The sequence below is a fragment of the Micropterus salmoides genome, unplaced genomic scaffold (genome assembly GCF_014851395.1).
Source record: "Micropterus salmoides isolate LMB-PRFRI ecotype aquatic unplaced genomic scaffold, ASM1485139v1 Ms_hic_scaffold_2, whole genome shotgun sequence".
In the NCBI taxonomy this organism is placed as follows: Eukaryota; Metazoa; Chordata; class Actinopteri; order Centrarchiformes; family Centrarchidae; genus Micropterus; species Micropterus salmoides.
The window spans coordinates 6933614-6956128 of NW_024041150.1; the positions used below are offsets into that span (position 1 = coordinate 6933614).

Here is a 22515-nt window from a genome sequence, read left to right on the forward strand (position 1 = left end):
AACTTATTATTTTATTATTAACCATAAAAACCTGGAGGACATAACACAACATCTGAAATCCTCCTCATGCTGCCTTGATATTCTGCCAACAGGTTTTTCAAAAATGTTTCTAAATGCATGGCCTCAGATTTACTACAAACTGTCAACATGTCTCTCCTCTCAGGTTTTTTCCCACAGGCCCTGAAAACTGCAGTCATTAAGCCACTCTTAAAAAAGAGCAATCTAGACAGTTCAATAATGAGCTATTATAGGCCCATATCAAATCTCCCATTTTTAAGTAAAATCATTGAAAAGGCTGTTTTTCAACAGCTTAGTGCTTTCTTGGCACTAAATAACTATTTTGATGTTTTCCAGCCAGGTTTTCAACTACACCACAGCACTGAGACGGCTCTTGTTAAGGTCTTCTATGACATCCATTTAAACACTGACAGTGGCAGAATTTCAGTCTTAGTACTATTGGATCTCAGTGCTGCATTCGACACGGTCGACCACAACATATTACTAGACAGACTTGAAAACTGGGTTGGACTTTCTGGCACAGTACTAAACTGGTTTGAATCCTACTTAAAGGACAGGGACTACTTTGTGTCTATAGGTAATCACACATCTGAGCTGACAAAATGCTTCCACTGGCTCAGATTATGAAAAACAACAAAATATGTTACCAGAATTATGCAGAGGACACACAGATTTACATAACCATTTCACCAGGGGACTACGATCCCATACAGGCACTGAGTAACTGTATTGAGCAGGTCAACGATTGGATGTGCCAGAATTTTCTTCAATTAAACAAGGATAAAACTGAAGTTATTGTTTTTGGAGCCAGGGAGGAATGATTGAAAGTCAGTGCTTGACTTCAATCTGTAATGTTAAGAACCACAAATCAAGCCAGAAATCTTGGTGTGGTCATGGACTCAGACCTGAATTTGAGGAGTCACATTAACACAATTACGAAGTCAGCCTACTATCACCTGAAGAATATATCAAGGATTAAAGGAACTTATGTCTCAGCAGGACCTGGAAAAACTTATCCATGCACTTATCTTCAGTCGACTCGACTACTGTAACAGTGTCCTAACAGGCTCCCTAAGAAATCCATCAGACAGCTGCAGCTGATTCAGAACGCTGCTGCTCGAGTCCTCACTAAGACCAAAAAGGTGGATCACATCACTCCAGTTCTGAGGTCTTTACATTGGCTTCCTGTATGTCAAAGAAATGACTTCAAAATCCTGCTGTTAGTTTATAAAGCACTAAATGGTTTAAAATCCAAAATACATTTCTGATCTTCTGCTTCGTTATGAACCATCCAAACCTCTCAGGTCGTCTGGGACCAGGTCTGCTTTCTGTCCCCAGAGTCAAAACTAAACAAGGAGAAGCAGCGTTCAGTTATTATGCTCCGTATATCTGGAACAAACTCCCAGATAACTGCAGGTCTGCTGAAACTGTCAGTTCTTTTAAATTAAGACTGAAGACTTTTCTTTTTACCACTGCTTTTAATTAAATATTTAAGATTTTTCTTTTTTATTGATAACTTACACTGTAACTTTTACTGTCCTGTTTTCTTTTTCTTTGTTTTTAGCTTTTTATCATTGCTTTTATCCATTTAACTGTAACTTTTATTATATTTTATGTTGCTTTTAAACGTTTTTATATTTCCCTGTTGCTTTTATGTTTTATGTAAAGCACTTTGAATTACCTTGTTGTTAAAATATGCTATACAAATAAACTTGCCTCGTGTTGCCTTGCCTTGCCTTACCAACTAACAGAAAGAGGCAATACAATGCTATATGGGCAAGGGTGTCAAGAGCACAAAAAAGACAGGGCGAAGATTTGGAATCCCACACCCCTAAAAAATCAGTCAGGGAAATTTCTGGTGGCACCAATACGGTTGCTGAAATTAACCTAGGTGAACTAAACACATTGTGTGAGGATAGACCACATATTGTGACAGAAATAGAAACGGATGACAATGAGGAAGCAGTTGGGCCAACATTGAGAGATGAGATGTCAGAGTGGGCCTCTAACTTTTCTGTTACACACAACGCTCTGGATGCTCTACTTAAAGTGCTGCAACGGCAGGGCCACAAGGATCTCCCCTCCACTGCCAGAATCCTGTATGATGCAACCCGAAAATTCAAGGTCAAAACAGTAGGAGGTGTGGAGACAATTGCATACAATGTAGCAGACCAAGTCTCTCTGCACCTTAATAAATGCCCCCCAGACTCCACACAAAACATACAGTTAATATTTCCCTCAATATTGATGGCTTACCTCTTTTCAAGTCTTCAAACAAATCACTCTGGCCAATTCTATGTTCTATTAATTTGACACCGAAATGCATTTTCCCCCTCTCCCTCTCCATTGCCTCTTCCAAACCAAATGATACCAGTTTCATTGCTGAGACAATGAGGGAATTATCCAAAGTGATGCACAATGGTTTGGAGTGGGCAGGCAGAACCCTGAAGGTTGAAATTAGATGCATTACTTGTGATGCTAAGGCGATGGTGAGGTGTGTAAAGCTGTACTCTGGGTACTATGGCTGTGATAAATGCACTCAAAAAGGGATCTGGGCTGGAAGAATGCTTTATCCTGAAGTGGATGACCTCACCTTAAGATCTGACCAGTCATTCAGGGAGTGTTGGCAGCCGCAGCATCACCATACAGAAAAAACCTCTCCTTTCTGTATCCTCCCCATCGACATGGTGAGGTCATTTCCAGCCGACTACATGCACCAATGCTGTTTCTGTGGACAAGGGGCAAGACAGCAACGCACATGTCAAGAGGCCAAATGACATGTGTCAGCAAGCGTCTGGAGGCACTGAAAACTGTAATTCCTGACTGTTTTGCCAGAATGCTAAGGAGACTGGAGAAAGCAATTAAAGTCTTCATGCTCACTGATGAGGAATACTGTGAGGTTGTTTCTGTGAGCGGTGGGACTGTCCTGTGTAGAGTTTACACAAACCTGCAGCCATATCTGATGACACCCTGGGACTCCCGTGTTTATGGAACTTTCCGTGCCAACATCCGGACTTCAAGAATGCAGCTTGTTGAAGAGACCACCCTTAAGAGGAGGGCACTCATAGTTGAAGAAGCTCACGGATCTAGGGTTGTAGTCACCATCCTTCACACCTTGTGAATGTTGACAGCTTAAGTCTGACAGTCAAGGTTACACATTCAGCCTCAATCTTCCTGCCACTCCAGATCTCAGTCCTTCTGCCCTCATGTCAGTCCACGTCTCTGTACTTTCTCACCCCTAGTCCTGCCTCAACCTAAATCCTCCTGTCAGTCTCAGTCTCAGTATTGTGTCCTGATGTCAGTCAAAGTCTCATCTCCAGCACTCCCTCAGCCTAAATCCTTCTGCCAGTCCAGGCCTCAGTCCTGCGTCAGCCTAAGTCCTCATGTCAGTCCAGGTCTTACCTTCCGCCCCTCCTCAGCCTCAATCCCAGTGCCAGTCAAATTCTCAGTCCTCCTGCTGGTCCAGGTCTCAGTCCACTTACAAGCCCTGGCCTCAGTCTCAGTCCTCTCGTCTTCCACAACAATCTCCTAAAACATACAAAATGGCTGCTGATAGTCAAGTGAGTAGACAAAATGTCTCCATTCTTTCCACTGTTTTATAGTTACCGACTAGGGCTGGACGATATGGCCCAAAACTCATATCTCGGTACTTTAAGGCAGAATTAAATATATAAAAAATATATATTGGTATTATCTGCTCCATCTTAAGTTTCACTCACTAATTGAATCTGCCTCCTTCAATTCTCTCTGCACTCACAAACCTAACTACCTCTGCTGCAAACGTCAGCGTGCCCCGCTTCTTTCAGTCTGTCTCTCCTTGTATGTCCGCTTTGGTGACTTTCTCAATCTGTAGTAGGCTACGTTGTATAAAGTCACCGGGAAAAAACCCAGAACTTTTCCTGCCACGATTCCGTTCACAGCAGCAGCTGAGCTGCATGTTGAGGAGGCGTGCTGACGACGTAGCCTGTCAAAACAAAACCAACGTGGTAGCTAACAAAATCTGACTGGTGTGTTCACTGTCGCTTTACCGGGTCCGCTCAGTGTCGCGACTTGCAATGTAATCACTGCATTTCTCTGATAAATGCTACAGTGTGTCGCCTAACCTGGGTCGGCCCGCCGAAGTAAAGTGTATGTGTGGGAATGAACCGTTGTTTTTCTTTTTACAAGCCAGGTCTTCAGCAGTGTCGACCAGCACTGTGTCTCCTACATGTTGTTGAGAGTTTGTCAGTAGACGCACGGGGAGGGGCGGGGCTGCACGGTGAGAAAGAGAGGGGAGCAAACACTGGCAGGACTTTACGGAAACATTAATTAACTCAACATCAAACTATATCGGTATAAATGGTATTGTCTAATTTCATGTCTCTTTTGAAATTATATCGGTATATATAAATATACCGATATACCGCCCAGCCCTTTAAGTGACAATACAGAGTGTCCTCCCGTCTTCTTAACTGCTGCACAAACTTAATATAATAAAGATTTGTAACACCACTCGCAGCAAGATTTCAGCATTATGGTCTTCACCTATGAGATTGTGGTGATGATGATTTGCGTTTGTCCATTGTATAGTTGTCAGTGCCTGTGGTGTTACCTGAAAGGAGAGCAGGAAAAACATTTTTAGAACTTCTGATTTGTTTTGTTGATTTGCTACTCATATTTTGGCATTGTTGATAACATTTAATCATGCACCACTTTTCTGTAGCTAATGGAGGCAAAATAAAAAGCCGGAAGGACCCAAAGCCACAAACACCTCAATGTGAGTAATCTTATTAGACTGACTGCCAAGAAAAGAGATTTCCCCATAACAAAATGTGACCTTTTCAATCAATCATTGTACAGTTCATAAAAATACTTCATCCTAAATTGTCAGTTTTTAAAGGTGACAGATTACAGTTGTGTTTTTTGTCTTTGTCTTGCTTTGCAGTTGATTTGCAAAGTGAAACATCAGAAGGTAACTAAAAAAAGTCCTATGAAAAGAAATAAAAGGATAAAATGTTATTTTTATAAAGCATACAGGCAGCAGTGTGGAAGGCAACCACAAAAGCAGAGAAGGTACATTTACAGCCTTTATACAAACTGAACAAATTTCATTTCAGTTTCATTATGAATCTGTCATTGAACAGACACTAATTTTGCACCACGTTGTAATTACACCTTCATTTATTAAGAGGTCATCAAGTTGCTTGAAGCCACTGAGCGAAGGATAATGCTGAAACTTGAAGCTATGCAAGTCAGCTTCAGCAATTCAATAAGGAGGGTGGTCGTCTTGCTAGAGGCAAAACATAGCCAACTTACTGAAGACATTGATGACATGCTGCAGGAGCCTTGCAAGGCAATTAGGGACTTGGAGAACTTGTGCCTCCAGATGAGTTCAGACTCCTCTTTTAAAAAGAGAATGGTTAGTGCTGTGACATTTTCTTCCAGGTATTTACCTCAGTCTGCAAGCTGGAGGGACCCTGGGAGATGGTGTGAGGAGGATGCTCCGGAAAATTGGGAGCAACTAACTCTGGAGTCAATATAGTTTTAAAAGAAGAAAGGGAAAGAGGCCATTCAATATACAACCAATCAACGATGCGATAATACGCAAGTATTTTTCAGTGTTTGTAGAAACATTTTCTGACAGATAATAGCAACAACAATTTCACTGGTCTAATTCAGTTTTTCAGAGGCTCCACTGGTGTCATTCCATGTCCATTCACCTAAAAACCTTGACTCTGAAATCTTCTATGAAATCTATCTTGGGCCCTTCTATTTGGGACATTCCAAAACCCAAGTTGTCTTTTCCTCAGTCCCAACCTTAACCAATCCTAATATAATTATAACAATTAATTTATCTTGGTGGTGCTGGAGTCTAAAGAGTGAGCCACTTCAGTAAGAACTGCAGTTGTCACATTATACTTTATAATGAATTACAAGATAGAAAATGTCTACTGCTTATTAATTTGGTCTGTCCAAATTAATAAGCAGTAAAACACAGAGAAGCGATCCTTGTGTCCTATCTTAAGCATTAGAAATTTACGGGATATAAAATTAATGTTGACTGCTATATTTCTATATATGAATCCATGAGATTACGTTTCCAGTTTGGAATCAGCAAAGTAGTATAGCTTATCTTTTTACAAAATAGCTTCCTTATCTTTTTACGAAATAATAAGTGGAAAATCTAACATTCACCATCTTCAATTGTAAAAAGCCTTTCAGCGCTTTCAGAGTGGGTCTCAAAATTCCCTTTTCTGTGTGAGCTGACTAGCAATTACTTTGAAAACACTATCTACAATCAGTATTCTACCTTACAGGTGCATGCCACAAGGCGTATCCACAATCAAAGAGCCGGTATGTGGAAGATTCCATTGCTGTCACGCTGAAGCATGCCCCCCACCGTGGGACTGCACATGAACAGGTACTCTTCTTAGAAACACTCAAGTTACAGATGGGCAGTGGTGGAAAAAATATAAGCAAATTTACATTATGTAAATGTACTTATGTTCAAATTGGAGGTACTTGTGCTTTACTGGGGTATTTGCATTTTATGCAGCTTCATATTTCTATGCAACCACATCTCAGAGGCAAATATTGTATTTTTCTTACTCCACTACATTTGACTAACAGCTTTAGTTACGGTTCAGATTACAACTATTCATCCCCTTCCTGTCCAGTAAACGTCATGCATCTCTAAATGTGGTGATTTTGAATATTGTTGAATAAATTGAAGTACTAAATGTTGCTTTATGGGTTATAGGAGAAAAAAATGATCCTACTTCTTCACCTATCTAAGTATATTTTAAGAATGTAGATTAGCCTAAAAATAAACAAACTAAAAACAGAAGTGATTATAGAGATATGTGGTTCTCACAGGACAGCTACTAATGTTTTCTGATTCAACTACACAACATTAAATAATGACCTGTAAAACCAATAAAAACAGATTTTAATAAAATTAAACCTAGAATAAAAACTAACGTTGCTTTAACTTCTTATAATTTCCAAGATAGGCTCTCCCTCTGGATGAATCATTGGATAGTCAAATTATTATAGGAGTATAATGCATACTTTTCCCATCTTCGCTATCTATCTACATATATCTATGGAGAGAGAGAGAGAAAAAAAACACTGAAAGGGAACATTTTACTACGAATGCATATATAGTTAATTAAGCGTTTAAATGCATGACCTTGAGCGTTATTTGTAACGTTAGTGTTCCTGCTTTTACTTAATTCAACAATTTGAACACGTTTTCAATCACTACAGATGATAATATGGTGATAAATGAAAGGAACAAATCTGAACAACGTTGAATGATTGAAGAAACGAGTGACATATGTTACATGTGTAATGTTAAGTTGTGTAAGCTCATGGTAGCTTAACGTTACACCTACTACAACACACCTACACACATAACGCTAACATTAGCTAACTATAGTTAACTAGCTAGCTTAACTGGTTACGAGTTAAAGTTAATAAATAATTATTGGCGTTAAATTAACCTTCTTTTGCATTAATACTAACGTTAACTTTCCTCGATTCTATGATTCTTACCTTTTAGATGGACTCTGATTTGAAGGTGCCGTCTTTTTCTTTTCTGTATACCACCACGTGCGGCCAGCGGCCAGGGTGGTGAGGAGGAGGACGACCACAAGGAGGACCACCCCGAGTCAGAAGCCTGATTATAATATTCACCAGTGTCATTGCCAAGGCGTTCAATGACGCTGTAGTTAGTTCGCAGCTTCCGATTCGAAAGTTAAGGCGAAAAGTTAACCCTCCCGCTGTCTCTGTGCATTTCGTAGCACGAGACCACGCACGCGCCTACACGCACGCGGGGCAATACGGGAGCGCGCAGCTCTTGCACACGTACTTGCTGCAGCCTTGGCAGGTTGTGTAGGTTTTACTGTCTTTTTTAGGGGGACATATCTGACACCTCTTCCTTTTGCTAGCGTTCGGTTTCGGGTGGGCTAGCGAGCCCGGGATGTCCTGTGTGGGGTGGTCACGTGACCCTCGTCGAGTGGGTTGCGGTTGCGAAGAAGGAGATCCCGGATCGCTGTCACCGCTGCCCCCTATTCTAAGGGTTCTGACCAGCGCGGCCGAAGCCTCGGCTCGAGGCATCCCCCGCCTCTTCTCTATGAGCGGGGTCACGAGCGCCTTGCCCAGCTGCTCCAGGAACAACCTGCGCTTGTTTCAATTACCGGACAGCCACGCGGGGTTCGTCTCTCGCCATATCATGTTAGCGTTGTACGCGGACACATCGAGTATGTTGTGAAAGATGACCACGGGCCAGCGCGAGGTCATTCTCCTGCAGCTGTACGTGGCGATGACCTTGTCCAGGTTGTCCACTCCGCCCTTGGTGCTGTTGTACTTGAGTACCAGGTTAGGTTTCCGATCGGAGCGCTCGCTGAGTCCGGAATATGAGGCGGAGGCAGAGCAATCTCGGGTTTGCGAGTGTGAGCGCCAAGGCAGCGTGGTCATGATCAACATGTTCTTGTTTTTCTTGGGCACGTACGAGACCAGCGTGGTGCTCTTGGCTGTGGCTCCGGTGAACGCGAACTGGGACGAGAAGACGGGTCTGTCCTTGGTGGCGACCAGCGCGGGCGGCAGTTCGGGTTTGTTCTTCCTTACGGTTCCGAGCATGGTCAGACCTCTCTCCAGGAGCCGCTGTCTGAGCTCGTAAGAGGTGAAGAAGTTGTCGCAGGTTACGTTGCGCGGTCCGGAGAGCCCCTCGGTGAGTTCCAGTACCACGCGGGCGCCTTGGTTTTTCTCGGAGCGCGGTAGGGCTGGCGCGTGTGAGTCCCCGGTGGGCAGCTCCTTCTTGCCCACGTAGACCTGCATCTTCCACGCGTAGCTGGATTTCGCATCGCAGGCAACCCAAGACTTGATTCCGTACTTTGCGGGTTTGTTGGGCATGTATTGTCTGAAGGGACAGCGTCCTGAGAGACAGAGGAGGGAAGATGGAGACAGATGTGTTACATATCTCTGGGCATAGCGGATAATGGTTACAGAGGGGGGGAAGACAGAACGAAAGACAGAAAGAAAGACACAATACCTCTGAAGGAAAGAAAGACAGAAAGAAAGACAGAGAACGAAAGAAAGAAAGACAGAGAGAACGAAAGAAAGACAGAGAGAACGAAAGACACATAGTGTGAGATGTTTTTTTTGTGTTTTCTTTTGTGCTCGGTAGTACCTCTGAAGGGAACCAGCTGTTCGTCCACGGTAACATCGGGTCCCGGGTTGTACAGGTAGGGCAGCCTCTCCGCCCACCTGTCCCACAGCTCTCTAACCGCGGCCAGTTTGTCCAAGGCCCATCTCTGGGCTCTCGTCTCGCGATCGTCGAAGCGCAGCAGCTTCGAGTACGCGTAAAACACCTTGAGGGGCATGGTGGCGCGGAATATCGAGCAACCGCTTTCAGCGTCCCAGAGGCTGGCCGCGGCCTCCCCTCGGGACCTATACACTCCGGCCAGGATGAGCAATCCCACGTATGCGCGCAGCTCGGTCTCGCCCATGCCCGCCTTCCACCAAGCGTTCCGTTGCTCGTAGCCCGTGCGTTCGGCCTCGAGGTTGGTCATCTCCAGTATGAGCTTCTCTACTGCGTGCGTGAAGAACAAGCCAAAAGCCGAAGCTATATCGCGCACCAGGGACACCGCGTACGGGGTAGGCCCCGAGGGTGCGCTGGGTATCGGGCTCTGTTGCGTACTTGTCACCTGTTGAGCTACGTGATGTGTGCGCCAGAGAAGAGTTTGGTTCTTTGACATTAGGTCGCGGGGTTGTTCGGGTGGTGCTTCTTGTTCTTGATCTTGTTGTTCATCTTGATCGTGTTCGTGTACTTGTTGTTCATCTTGTTCTTCTTCTTGTTCATGTTCTTGTACTTGATCGTGTTCATGTACTTGTTGTTGTTGTTGTTGTTGTTCTTCTTCTTCTTCTTCTTCTTCTTTGTCTTTTTCTTCTTCTTCTTGTTCTTGACCGTCCTCGTATAGTTCGTATTCCTCTTCATCTTCATAATCATAGTCTCTGTCTGACACGTATTCATCATCGTCCCATTCTCCCTCAGAGATATCCTGCCCACGTATAGAAGAGGCCATCGTTCCGGGCTCGGCGGGTCTGTGACCTCCATTTGAACCGGTTAGCGGTTAGTAGTGTAACATACTTTGCCAGGTACGGTCAACGATGGGACAATGTGACCCACGGGGAATGACAGGGTAGGAATACGGGATACGCAGAGGACAGATATGGAAAGCGAATCTCGGTGGGTCACAGTGACCCGGAGGGCAGATAGAAGGAGGAAAGCGAATCTCGGTGGGTCAGAGTGACCCGCAGGGCATATACAAGGGCGAAGTGAATGACATGTGGCAATGTAGGAGGGAAAGCGAATCTCGGTGGGTCACAGTGACCCGGAGGGCAGATAGAAGGAGGGAAAGCGAATCTCGGTGGGTCAGAGTGACCCGCAGGGCAGATAGAAGGGCAGATAACATGACATGTGGCAACGTAGGAGGGAAAGCGAATCTCGGTGGGTCACAGTGACCCGGAGGGCAGATAGAAGGAGGAAAGCGAATCTCGGTGGGTCAGAGTGACCCGCAGGGTATATACAAGGGCGAAGTGAATGACATGTGGCAACGTAGGAGGGAAAGCGAATCTCGGTGGGTCACAGTGACCCGGAGGGCAGATAGAAGGGCAGATAACATGACATGTGGCAACGTAGGAGGGAAAGCGAATCTCGGTGGGTCACTGTGACCCGAAGGGCAGATAGTACACGTTGAAAAGGGAACCGTAGAGGACAGATATGGAAAGCGAATCTCGGTGGGTCACAGTGACCCGGAGGGCAGATAGAAGGGCAGATAACATGACAGGTGGCAATGTAAGAGGAAAAGCGAATCTCGGTGGGTCACTGGGACCCGAAGGGCAGATGGAAGGGCAGATAACATGACAGGTGGCAACGTAGGAGGGAAAACGACTCTCGGTGGGTCAGAGTGACCCGGAGCGGGGATCATCGAAGGGAAAGCGAATCTCGGTGGGTCACTCTGACCCGGAGGGCGGATAGTACACGTTGCAAAGGGAACCGTAGAGGACAGATATGGAAAGCGAATCTCGGTGGGTCACAGTGACCCGAAGGGCAGATGGAAGGGCAGATAACATGACAGGTGGCAACGTAGGAGGGAAAACGACTCTCGGTGGGTCAGAGTGACCCGGAGCGGGGATCATCGAAGGGAAAGCGAATCTCGGTGGGTCACTCTGACCCGGAGGGCGGATAGTACACGTTGCAAAGGGAACCGTAGAGGACAGATATGGAAAGCGAATCTCGGTGGGTCACAGTGACCCGGAGTGGGGAGGGGAGTGGAGGGGGAGCGAATGACAGCGGAGATCGTTCGAGGGAAAGCGAATCTCGGGTCAATGTGACCCAAGGGGAGATAGTATACGTGGAAAGGGAAAGGGGGGACCGTTTCCGCTATACCGGGGAAAGTGCGCTCGAGACAAACGAACGGCAAGGCCAGCGATTGGTTTCCGCGCAAACGGGGAAAAAGTGCGGAGAGGCCAGCGATTGGCCTCCACGCTCGAGGGAAACGAGCGGACAGGCCAGCGATTGGTCTCCGCGCTAGAGGGACACGAGCGGACAGGCCAGCGTTTGGTTTCCGCGCAAACGGGAAAAAGAGCGGCAAGGCCAACGATTGGTCTCCGCGCTCGAGGGAAACAAGTGGCAAGGCCAACAATTGGTCTCCACGCTAGAGGGACACGAGCGGACGGGCCAGCGATTGGTTTCCGCGCGAACGGGGAAAAAGAGCGGCAAGGCCAGCGATTGGTTTCCGCGCAAGCGGGGAAAAAGCGCGGCAAGGCCAGCGATTGGTCTCCGCGCTCGAGGGAAACGAGCGGACAGGCCAGCGATTGGTCACTGTGCTAACGGGAAAAGCGCGGCAAGGCCCGCGATTGGTTTCCGCGCAAACGGGGTAACAAAGGCGGCAAGGCCGGCGATTGGTCACAGTGACCCACCCGCATGCCTCTGGGGCGAATGCGCTCCGAGCGCCTTTGGCGACCTCTGCCGGTGGCTCCGTAGCGTTGCGGAGGCACGCGGTGGGGGTCACTGTGACCCGAGGGGAAGCGCGAGGGTTAAGGGGAACCCAGTGGGAAGGGTACATTGCTGAGTGACTGATTCTCCGTTTTTTGTAATCTGTTGTGGAAGCTGTTACGCATTTCAGGCAAAGCCTTAATGCTGTCTGAAACACTTGTTTAGATTTGAATAAAACTTCATTTTATTAGTTATTTCACTGCTGATTTCATATAGAGCAGGTCCAGTGTTTGGGGGGGAGGGGGTTGGTACAACGTTATTTATTGCTTCAGAGTTTGGTTTTATTGTTTGATTTGATATTTGGAATTACTAAATCTTTGTACTTTATAGCAATAACTAACACAGCAAACAAATTTGCAAGCCTCACTGGTTTTGTTTAGAAACATGATGTCACAAATGTCTGACCAGTTATTTTTAAGAGTTTGACTATCTGTAGCCAAAAGGAGATTTGCAGTGGACATTTTTTGTAATTTTGCAATTGCAGCAGGAGGTTGAGTTGTCACACTAATGGAGATTTGTTTGATATACTGTAATGACAAAAGTAGTGTCAGTATCCCAGGAGCTAAAATTTTTGTTAGGGCAATATACTGTGTGCTTTCAAATGACAGCATTTTCTGCACTTGTAGCCAAATGGATGTAACCATCCATGGGACTTAATGAGACAATGTATGTGCTGTTGCCATTGTGAAGGAAATAAAAGAGGCACATTTGGCCGGTTATCTGGACTCTATGTATTTCTTTTAGCTTTTGAGAAAACCAAGCATATAAACCACATTTTTTCTGCTATTAGTAGCAGTGGTGGTGGTGGTAGTTGCAACATAATAATAATAATAATAATAATGACATTCTGCTAAAGTCCCACAATAACGTCCCGAGGACGTTCTGCAAAAGTCCCACAATAACGTCGCTGTATCGTCCCGAGGACATTCTGGGAACGTCCCGCAATAATGTCCCCGCGACATAAAGGGAACCCTACACAATGACGTTTAAGGGACGTTCAGAGAGGACCTTTACAGGACATTTTGGGGACGTTATTTTGTTTGTTGGGGTTACAGCGAAAATTAAGATAATTTAAATGTTTCAAACATTTACTTGCATTTGATGATATGATGTCACGCACCTCAACAGCTGCATGGGTGTAAACTACATGTAACCTATTTGGTCTGAAACAGGGCTGCAGCCAAGCCGTTGATATTAGACCACTAATTGCCTCTGTTTCGCCGGGTGGGCTAAAAGCAGACTACATGTAGCCTGTCCAAAGAAGAGCTAAATCATGGCTACAGATAGACCATGTCAATTTAATGACACTTAATAGCTTGTCGATATTATTGACATTGCAAAAATAATGGGATATCATCCATCTCACATGCTGCCAGGGCGAAAACCCACTTTTAATCATTTTTGACTTTTTTGACTAAAAGTCTGTCTACGAGCTAAATCGTGTCTACGCACGTGTAAATCATGTGAAAGAAATGAAACAAAATACTTAGTAATCACTGTAGACCTTGCTTAAATGATGGAATATCATACAAACACGTCATGTAACCACATGTAAAGTTATTGCGGCTAGAAGTTGGTTACACATAGCCAGACTAATCAAATCTATAGTAAACCTAGACGGTGAAATGACGGCTATTGCTTGCTGGGTTATTTTAAGGTGCAAGGCTTTTAAGTTACTGTAATAATCCTAGTTCAAGTGACAAGATTTAAGACAAATTACACAGAAAAGATCAGACCTCTCGATGCCCGTGAAACTTTTCTCCCCCAAACAGAACGAAGTGAACACCTTTGTTTATAGTGTAAAAGTAACGTTAGCTGACGGCGTGTTAGCCGGCAGCTAACGTTACTTCTACATGCAGGCGACACACAGTAATATACACAACAATTGTGCTGCTCTCTTTGCAACAATCCACAACAGCAAAGGGCAAAAGGGCAGGTGCTCAAGCACCCATTGCACCCCCCTTAGCACGTGTCTGATGTTACTACATCAGTTGCTGTGTTGATTGCGGCCGGGTCGGTAATGAATGAACCGCCATCCAATACAGCCGAGCTCCAAACATTTCCGTGCGTCCCGTTGTGAACCACGGAATCCGTGATAAACAGCTCGTTTCCGTAGAACAACACTCTGGTTTAATACTTTCTGTTGACTAAATATAGCGCCTGTAAATAAAGCAAAACAAAATTTGCAGCCGCGGGGGAAACACTGAGAGACTGAAAACACTGTGATGTGCAAAAACTGAATTCCACTCGACGATCTAAGTTCAAGCATTTATTTACACTTAAAATATTCACACATAAAAAAATATAACTGGCACTGCAGTTACCAAGGCATAAAAATTGCTGTGTGAGTGCGAAAGTGTGTGATTGCGAGTGCGATCAACAGAAAGTGTTTTCGCTCCCAGGTTCACCCCCTCTCTCTGTCAAACCCCAAAAAACACAGGTGAACAGGTGAAGCAAACAAATAGACCACCATCACTTCCGCCCAAACCCCGGTGGACACGCCCACCACCTACAATCCGATGCAGTGAATATTATGAATGAGACCATAAACATAGAACACATAGGAGATTTATAGGCTCCTACAGTGTCTGAAAACACACATACATTATATTAATCAAGTTGATGTTGTTGATGTTTGTGTTTCTGGTTTCCTGTTTTAATTTGAAGTTTTTCTTCCCCTTGTGTTGTTTCACTTCCTGTGTCTGTGCTCACTGTTTTTCTGGATTATTGTTTCTTGATCTCAGACTGCCACCTTCACCACTGAACTGTAAGTTTTTTGTTATTTGTTAATAAACAATTACTCACCAGACCTCCGTCTACAGAGTTTTAGTTTCATATTAGATATTAATCTGTTGTGACTGTCCCTGTCACACTTTATCATTTCTGCCCCAAATTATTATCTAAAAAAGTCTGAAAGCTTTAAGAGTTGTGAGGAAACCTCATTTGGTCAGAAAGTGCAGGATGCCTCCCTGCTAACAGCAGGTTGGGCTTTATGTTCATATAGACAATAGAGATTTGTCAACCAGCAGAGATTTTGTTGAACCTTCATTTGTCAGCTTTTAATTCACTGAGTTGCTCAAAGACAAACATTCACAGTTTGGTCTACAAACAGATTTTTTATTGGATTTCCAGAAAAAGTACAATTTCACATAAACTGACATAAACTGTGTTTTAAGATTTTCTCCAGATTGCCAAAAACACAACAGCTGCTGCAAAACAGCTGCTCTGAATCCCATCCTAAACAGCAGCATGCCTACCACTAAAACAGCAGAAATTACACTTAAAAAGTACAAAGTGCTAAAGACGCGTTGAGATGCTCTCCCTGTGTTAAACATCCAAACAACAGTCCAAATAAAGATTTAGGAAGAAGACAGCGAGGCGGCTAGAATGAGCTCAGTTCATCTAAAATAATATCTGCTTTGCTTCTGGGATTAAAGGAGAATAATGACAGACATCAACTTCCAGCTCCAAACTAATAAAACACATTTTATTTCCATGTGTTGAAGCCATCACAGCGAACCAGAGCAAGTTGACCAAAACATTTCCCAGCAGCCACTTCTCCCACAGCAGAGTCCAAACAGTGCTTCCTGTTCTCTACAGTTAGGTGTCTTATTGGAAATGGTCTCAGTAGATGACAGGATCTGTCTCGTCTCTATCCTTTCTATTGGCCTCCATTTCTCCTCCTGTTTCCTCCCCTTTCTCTCTCTCCCTCTTTCTCTGCCTACATGAAGCTGACTGTGGAAATGTTGTCATCATTCATACTGATGGACTGCTGATATCATTGCTGTCCATTCTGCAGCAACACACAGAGGCCAAAAGCTTGTCTATGAACCCTTTCCTCATGAAGACATACAGGAACAAGTCTGCAAGAGGACTGAACCTAACAAAGATGTAAGACAGGAGGTCGAGGGTCAGGTCATAGTTTACTTGCAGGAACCAAATGATTCTGGGCAGGAACAGCAGAGTGTAAATAAGCAGCACCAGAAGCAAAATTCCCACAATTCGTCGTTTTTCATCAGAGGGGACCGAGATGGAAGCAGACAGGGCTTTGAGGGTCCCAACCAGGGAGAATATTAACAGAGGGAAGGGAATGAGGAGGATGATGGCGGCGACCATTGGGAATTTCACCCGATACTGAGAATATAAGTAGTTGAAAAAGACATATCTAAGGATGAAACAGACAACAGTAAGGACCCAGACCAGGACACAGACCACCACAGAGGTCTTGATGGTTCGTCTGAAGCGGTACCACAGTGGGTGGGCGATGACCAAATACCTGTAATACAAGATGGACACAAAGTCTTTGAGGAGCTTCAGAGTTATAAACTAATATAATGTTCAGACACAGAAGGAGCTCCACACATACTGGATAGACAGATAGATACCTTCCCAGGGCGACGCAGACCATGAAGTAAACACTGGCAAACAGAGCAGAGATGTAAATATGAGAGAAGATTTCAGAGATCTTCTCATCCACATTTGGTACCACCTGAACGATCATGCAGCAGAACTGAATCAAGTCACTAATGAGAAGGTTGATGAGGTAGATGGGAGCAACATGATCACTTCTCACCTGCAGGAAAACATTGGTAAAAGTCAACAAGCAGTTGGAAACATGTTGTGAAGTCCACCTCCTCCCAAATCTGTCATCTTGCTCTGCCCAGCAGCTGCAGTCAGAGCCATTTCTGACTTTTTCATCCAACAGAAATCTCAGATATGACCCACTGGCCAATCACTGCAGGAACAAGACTAAGGGCCAGATTTCCTGCAGCTTCTGCAGTTTAACTGGAATGGAGCCACACATGGAAACTGCATGTGTTTAGGGTCCAATCAGCTTCATGTACATTTTAATTATGGAGTAGATTATTCCTGTAAGTTTATAGATCTTTGCAAGCCTTTGTCCCAGCCCCCTGACACCTAGCCCCCAAACCAGATCCAGATCCTTTACAGACAGACAGACTGTAGGACAGACACACAACACAGACAGGAAATAAATAACTCTCAGTTAGAATGTACATACCATAGAATAAAGAGCATAGATGGCCACCAGGGTCAGAGGAAGGCCGACAGCAGCAATTAACGATTTCACCACATCGAAGATGAGACAAAGTTTTTTGAGATACTCATCAAGCTTGTGGTAATAATGGCAGTTGAAGTTGGTGTTGTTGTAATGGTAGCTTTGGTTCTGTGAGCTGCTGGTAACGTAGAGACCTTCCATTCCTCAGAGTGAAACCTGTTTGAGAGATCAGGTTATTAAAGGGAGCAGGTTTTTAATATCTACCTAACATTGTTCAGTGACATCACTAAAGCTGTGAGGTGAAGTTCACACAAACACAGTGTACCTATAGTTTACCCACAATCATATCAAATCACAAACTGCTGTCTTTCACTTTCTATCATCATTCCTCAACATTTGTCACATTTAACTTTTATTTAATCAAATAAGAAAAGAAGAACAAATATCTGTACGTGCTGATGTGAGGTCGTTACTGCAGCCACAGAACATCGTCCAGCTGTTTCACTAATTAATGTTTAATGTTAATGCTCTTTGGTTTAGGACATCCTGCCTGTCTCCTGTACTCGATGCCCCTCTGCCCTCTGAGTTTGGATCAGGAGGTTTACATGATGATTAATCCACTTGACAGGGGACAGACTGTGCACTCTTCCTTGTTGGTGTTTGTTCTGACATTATTTCTGGAACAAACACTTGATGCATATTGTTGGGATCACAGGGACCTCACAGATGAAGTCACTCAGCTCTCAGCTACGATTGGCCGGTGACCTGTGACCTATGATGTCACCTCATTAATAAAAACTGCAACGCAGCGTCGGTGTCTTCTCTTCTCTGCTGGATGTGACGGCTGAAGCCGCCAACCTGACGGCGCAGCGGCCTCCCAGCGTGGCCCGCTTGGAGCAGAACATAAAGTCCCGCTATAGATCCCTGCCACCAGCTGAGTTAGCCAAGCTGCTAACTCTGAGGAGAACAGACGAAGGGCCAGACCCTCTCATCTGGACGATCCGAACACGACACAGCAAAAGACTGAACGGACCTGCCGGCTAACAACTAGCAAGACAACCCAATGTCTTCCTCTACGGATCGCTAACGTAACTGGGATTATACAGCTTCACAGAGCTGAACTGTCGTAGCGTTTAAGCCTTTAGATCGCACAGCGGAATTTTGACTTCCATCGGATTAATTCTCTGGGAGGAGTTTGTTAAAGCAGACCTATTATATTTTCCTCATTTTATGACTTATCTACAATGTTATAATGTTGGATGTTCATGTTAAACATGGCCAAAGCTTCAAAAAATGAGGTTAAAGCATTTATAAGAAATCACTGTGAGCAAAAACCTCAGATTTCCTCCTGTTGTGAACGCTCTGTTTTCAGCTGCTTTTTATACCAATGGCTTCGTAATACGTCATATGGAGCCAGACGGAGCCGCTGTTCCATTTATGGGCATTTGATCCCACAGCAACGGCTCAGTCCTCCTGTTCTGCCCAGCGACAACAACAGCCTGGTAACATGCTTCAGGTCTTGGCCAATCAGAAGACAGTGGGCTTTGAAAGGGGGGGGCTTAAAGAGACAGGAGCATCTACAGCTTGTTCAGACAGAGGCTGAAATGAAGGCCTACATGAAGAGATATTCATCTGCCACAAACATTTCGTACATTCTGGTGAAACATGGTCCAGGGGCTGCTTTTTAGGGGGCGCTCGCGAGCCATTTTGCCACGCCCATAGATGAAAAACATATGACACGTACATTTCCACAATGTTTGAATTTTGTGCAAAGTTTGAGTTGTTGAGTGTTGTGGTGGCAGCCCGGCTGATGGTGAGTGTCCTGTTTTTTTCTCCTTTTTATTTCTTGTGATCCTGTTTTTCCCTTGTGTTTTGGCCTGCCTGCCCGTGTCTCTCTCTCTCCTTCTGCTCCTGAGCCAACGACCCGCACCTGCACCTCGTCAGCCTCCTCCTCTTCCTGCCACACCTGCCAGTAATCAACCTCATCTCTGACAGTACTTCTACCCCGGTTCTCCAGTCAACCCCGGTTTGACCCTAACCCTACCAGGAATACACTTTCTGTATCCTGATACTCTTAGGAAAAGGACATTTGTTAATAAAAACTGTTGGTAATCCAGCATCCTCAATCATTTATCAATTATTTACCATCCTTATTACATTCTTAAAACATAATGTTCATCACTTGTTAATACATTTCACACATTTTATAGGGTGTGGTGATGGCGCATAGAAAAGATGCTTGACTTTGGTGTTGGAGACCTGGGTTTGATTCCCACTGTGAGACATCCACCATTATGTCCCTGAGCAAGACACTTAACCCCTCGTTACAGAGGCGTGCGACCTCTGACATGTATAGCAATTATAAGTCGCTTTGGATAAAAGCGTCAGCTAAATGAATAAATGTAAATGTTATAGAGCCGATTTCATCATAACCAACTAACATCACTCTGTGGTCTCAGCTGGCAGGAGGCTGACTTCCTGTAAGTCTTCAGTGGAAGGCTCCTGTGGTTAGTCTTTAAGGGTTAAAAAGCAGAAGTCATCTTCCATCGTTCTAAATACTCTGTAATAACAGTATATAAAGTATTTCCAAACATTTCCAGAACATTTAGAAATCATGATCACCATGTACACAACATTTCATTTATTTAACAATGCATATAATCAAATATACGCAAGGAATAAACTTTGATATAAACTCACTGTCAAGATATACTTACTGTGAGAGTAAAGACTAAGAGTTACTTAAAAACATCATGATAATCTCCATGATAATAATGTTGTGTTAAGTAATAAGTTTAAGCAACTACAGAGCAACTTACGTTTATAAGGTGACGTTAGCAATGTGTTCAGCAATTTTACTTTAAGTAATATTATCTTATGAGTTGATTTGTTTAAGGGTAAAAATAAAGAAATAAAATTAAGAATAATCTTTAGATGATTTCTCTTATTAGATTTTCTGTCAAAGTGAAAAACATTTTGCAATTCTATCAAATAATTCTATATGCTAACTTTGTGATACATACTCATCTTTGCAGTATATTTAAACATTAGATACAGAATTAAGGTTAATTTATTTTTGACTATGTGGATACACAACATTGTAGGCAACATCCTCTTCTTGCAGGTTTTCTTAAGCTTTACTCCAGGACAAGGCTCAGTCCCCCCTGCACAGGGCAGCAGCCTGCTTTTGCTGCTTTGTTACTCAGTTTCAAGACACCTCTAATATCTCAGAGACACTTTAGCTTCTTGTAGTTTAACTCAATGAAAAAAACATGGCACCATCTACCAGCCAGTTACTGGTAAAATATGCAAATGTCTGCTAGATTTACTTCATCAGCAGCTAAAAACAATGGTAATCTACTGAGTGGTAGACTTTGAGCGTTTACTGGCTGGTGGACAAAACAGTTCATTTCGCACCCTGCCTGTGTACAGACAACCAACTATTGTTTTTTCTCGAGCCACGCTGTCGGGCGCCACGTAGCCTCGTGTTAACCCCTAGAAACCCGGCTCTCTCGGGTCGCCACCCAAAGACCTCGGCGCATTATGTTCAGATCCTACACAAGATAGAGTGAGGCCTATCCTATCCTTCAGACGACCCACCGTCTCGGTCACGGACCGTCTCTCGGACATATCTGCATGGATGAAGGCTCGCCACCTTCAACTAAACCTCTCTAAGACTGAACTCTTGGTCATTCCAGCCAAGCAATCTATCCACCTTAACATCAATCTACAAATTGACTTCTCAACCATCACTCCAACCAGGGTGGTGAGAAACTTGGGTGTCATGATTGATGACCAGCTGTCCTTTTCAGACCATGTTGCTGCTGCTGTCTCTCGGTCATGCCGCTTTGCTCTATATAACTCTATATATAGCTTCTGGTACAGGCCATGGTTGTCTCTTGCCTCGACTATTGCAATGCCCTCCTAGCAGGTCTTCCAGCTTGTGCGATGAAACCCTTACAAATGGTTCAGAACGCAGCAGCGCGTCTGGTTTTTGATCAGCCCAAAAGGACTCATGTCACTCCATTACTCAGTGACCTCCACTGGCTCCCCGTGGCCTCCAGAATCAGATTCAAGTCACTAATGCTGCATACAGAGTGACTACTGGGTCTGCACCATCTACCTAAACTCCATAATACAAACTTGCGTTCCTTCTCGGCCGCTACGCTCCTCCAACGAACGCCGCCTGGCTCTGCCATCCCTTCACACAAAGCGATCCCAGTCCCTGTTCTCATCTGTGACACCACGATGGTTGAACGAGCTACCGCACGCCATCAGAGCAGGGGCGTCCCTCTCTAACTTCAAGAAGCTCTTGAAAACTCATCTCTTCTGAGAACACTTCCTCTTATAACACCTCTAACTCCTAACCTCTAACATGCACTTCCTGTGCTCTTCTTCTTCTATCCCCTACAATGATCTTGTATTGATTGCACTTTTTTGTTAACTCTTACTTCCTTCCCTAGGTATCTACCTCATTGATGTGATGTGCTAATAGCTCTTAGTATTTATTAGTGCTCTGTATTGTCAGTTGTAGATCTCCTGCTGTATTTGATGCTCTGTTGATGCTTGTATGTTCCTCAAATGTAAGTCGCTTTAGATAAAAGTGTCTGCAAAATGAGTAAATGTAAAATGGTCCCTGATAACAAGCTAGTTTCCATATCAGGTTCTGGCCTACCTCAGTACCAGAAGTCTAACTCCAGACTTTCCTTGCGTCCCCCGTTCCTCTCGCGTTTCTCATCAGGGAGTATTCAAACACAACTTGGAACGAGTTCCTAAACTCCAGATCTAGAGAATAAGACCAGTGTGGCCCTCGGCTCAGTGTGTGGCAGTGTGGAAGAACCTTACCTTGCAGCAGGAGGAGGAGGAGAGGAAAAATAATCTTTGAGATTCTTTACTCAAAGTGTCTTTTATTAAAGTACAATCAGCAAAAAAGAACAGAGCAAAACAGCGTCGACCGGAGTTCTGCTTTTTCAAAATACCAGAAACTGCAACTTATATACAGACACAGACAGGATGTGACAGAACAGCTCATGATGTATATTTGCTGGGATTGGTTGATCTCTAATGTCCATACAGACGAGGTACAATCAGTCACTCTGTAATGGTCTGGTTAAATATATCACACCAAACATGGTACACACATGAACACAGAGGATATCTGCCGGCCTATTTCTATAAATGCATTCTCCTCACTTCTCTTAAAATTATAGATGTTCAATGATAAATTAAATATATTAAATATCATCATATATTAAAATGGTAAAATCATGTAGTTGAGCAGGCGAAACACAGGTCATATTATGCTTTTTGGCTTTTTCCCTCTCCTTTGCCTTATATACCTTTCTTGTGCATGTAATAAGTTTGCAAATTGCAAAAGCCCTAAAGCAAAATGTCTGTAGCTGACGTCACAAATAGCTGTAATAAACAGGACGTATGA

At 44.1% G+C, this 22515-nt stretch overlaps 1 protein-coding gene and 1 pseudogene across 1 annotated transcript; both read right to left on the reverse strand.

Annotated features, from left to right (window-relative positions):
• Positions 1-7569: 7569 nt before the first annotated feature.
• On the reverse strand, positions 7570-10383 carry LOC119911423 (annotated as a pseudogene).
• Positions 10384-15762: 5379 nt separating this feature from the next.
• Positions 15763-22412, reverse strand: LOC119911379 (G-protein coupled receptor 4-like). Its single transcript, XM_038730265.1, has 4 exons — positions 21924-22412; positions 17082-17294; positions 16447-16634; positions 15763-16337 (listed from the first exon to the last, which is right to left on the reverse strand). The coding sequence occupies exons 2-4, from the start codon at positions 17277-17279 to the stop codon at positions 15818-15820; spliced, it is 906 nt and encodes a 301-aa protein (XP_038586193.1). The 5' UTR covers positions 17280-17294; positions 21924-22412; the 3' UTR covers positions 15763-15817.
• Positions 22413-22515: the final 103 nt, after the last annotated feature.

What these genes read in the sequence shown, in the direction of transcription:
- LOC119911379 (XM_038730265.1), bottom strand. Translation starts at nt 17,279, where the DNA reads ATGGAAGGTCTCTACGTTACCAGCAGCTCACAGAACCAAAGCTACCAT. An exon ending in TCTATGCTCTTTATTCTATG is followed by an intron (nt 16,635 to 17,081) that starts GTATGTACATTC and finishes GTTTTCCTGCAG; the next exon opens with GTGAGAAGTGATCATGTTGC. An exon ending in GTCTGCGTCGCCCTGGGAAG is followed by an intron (nt 16,338 to 16,446) that starts GTATCTATCTGT and finishes CTTGTATTACAG; the next exon opens with GTATTTGGTCATCGCCCACC.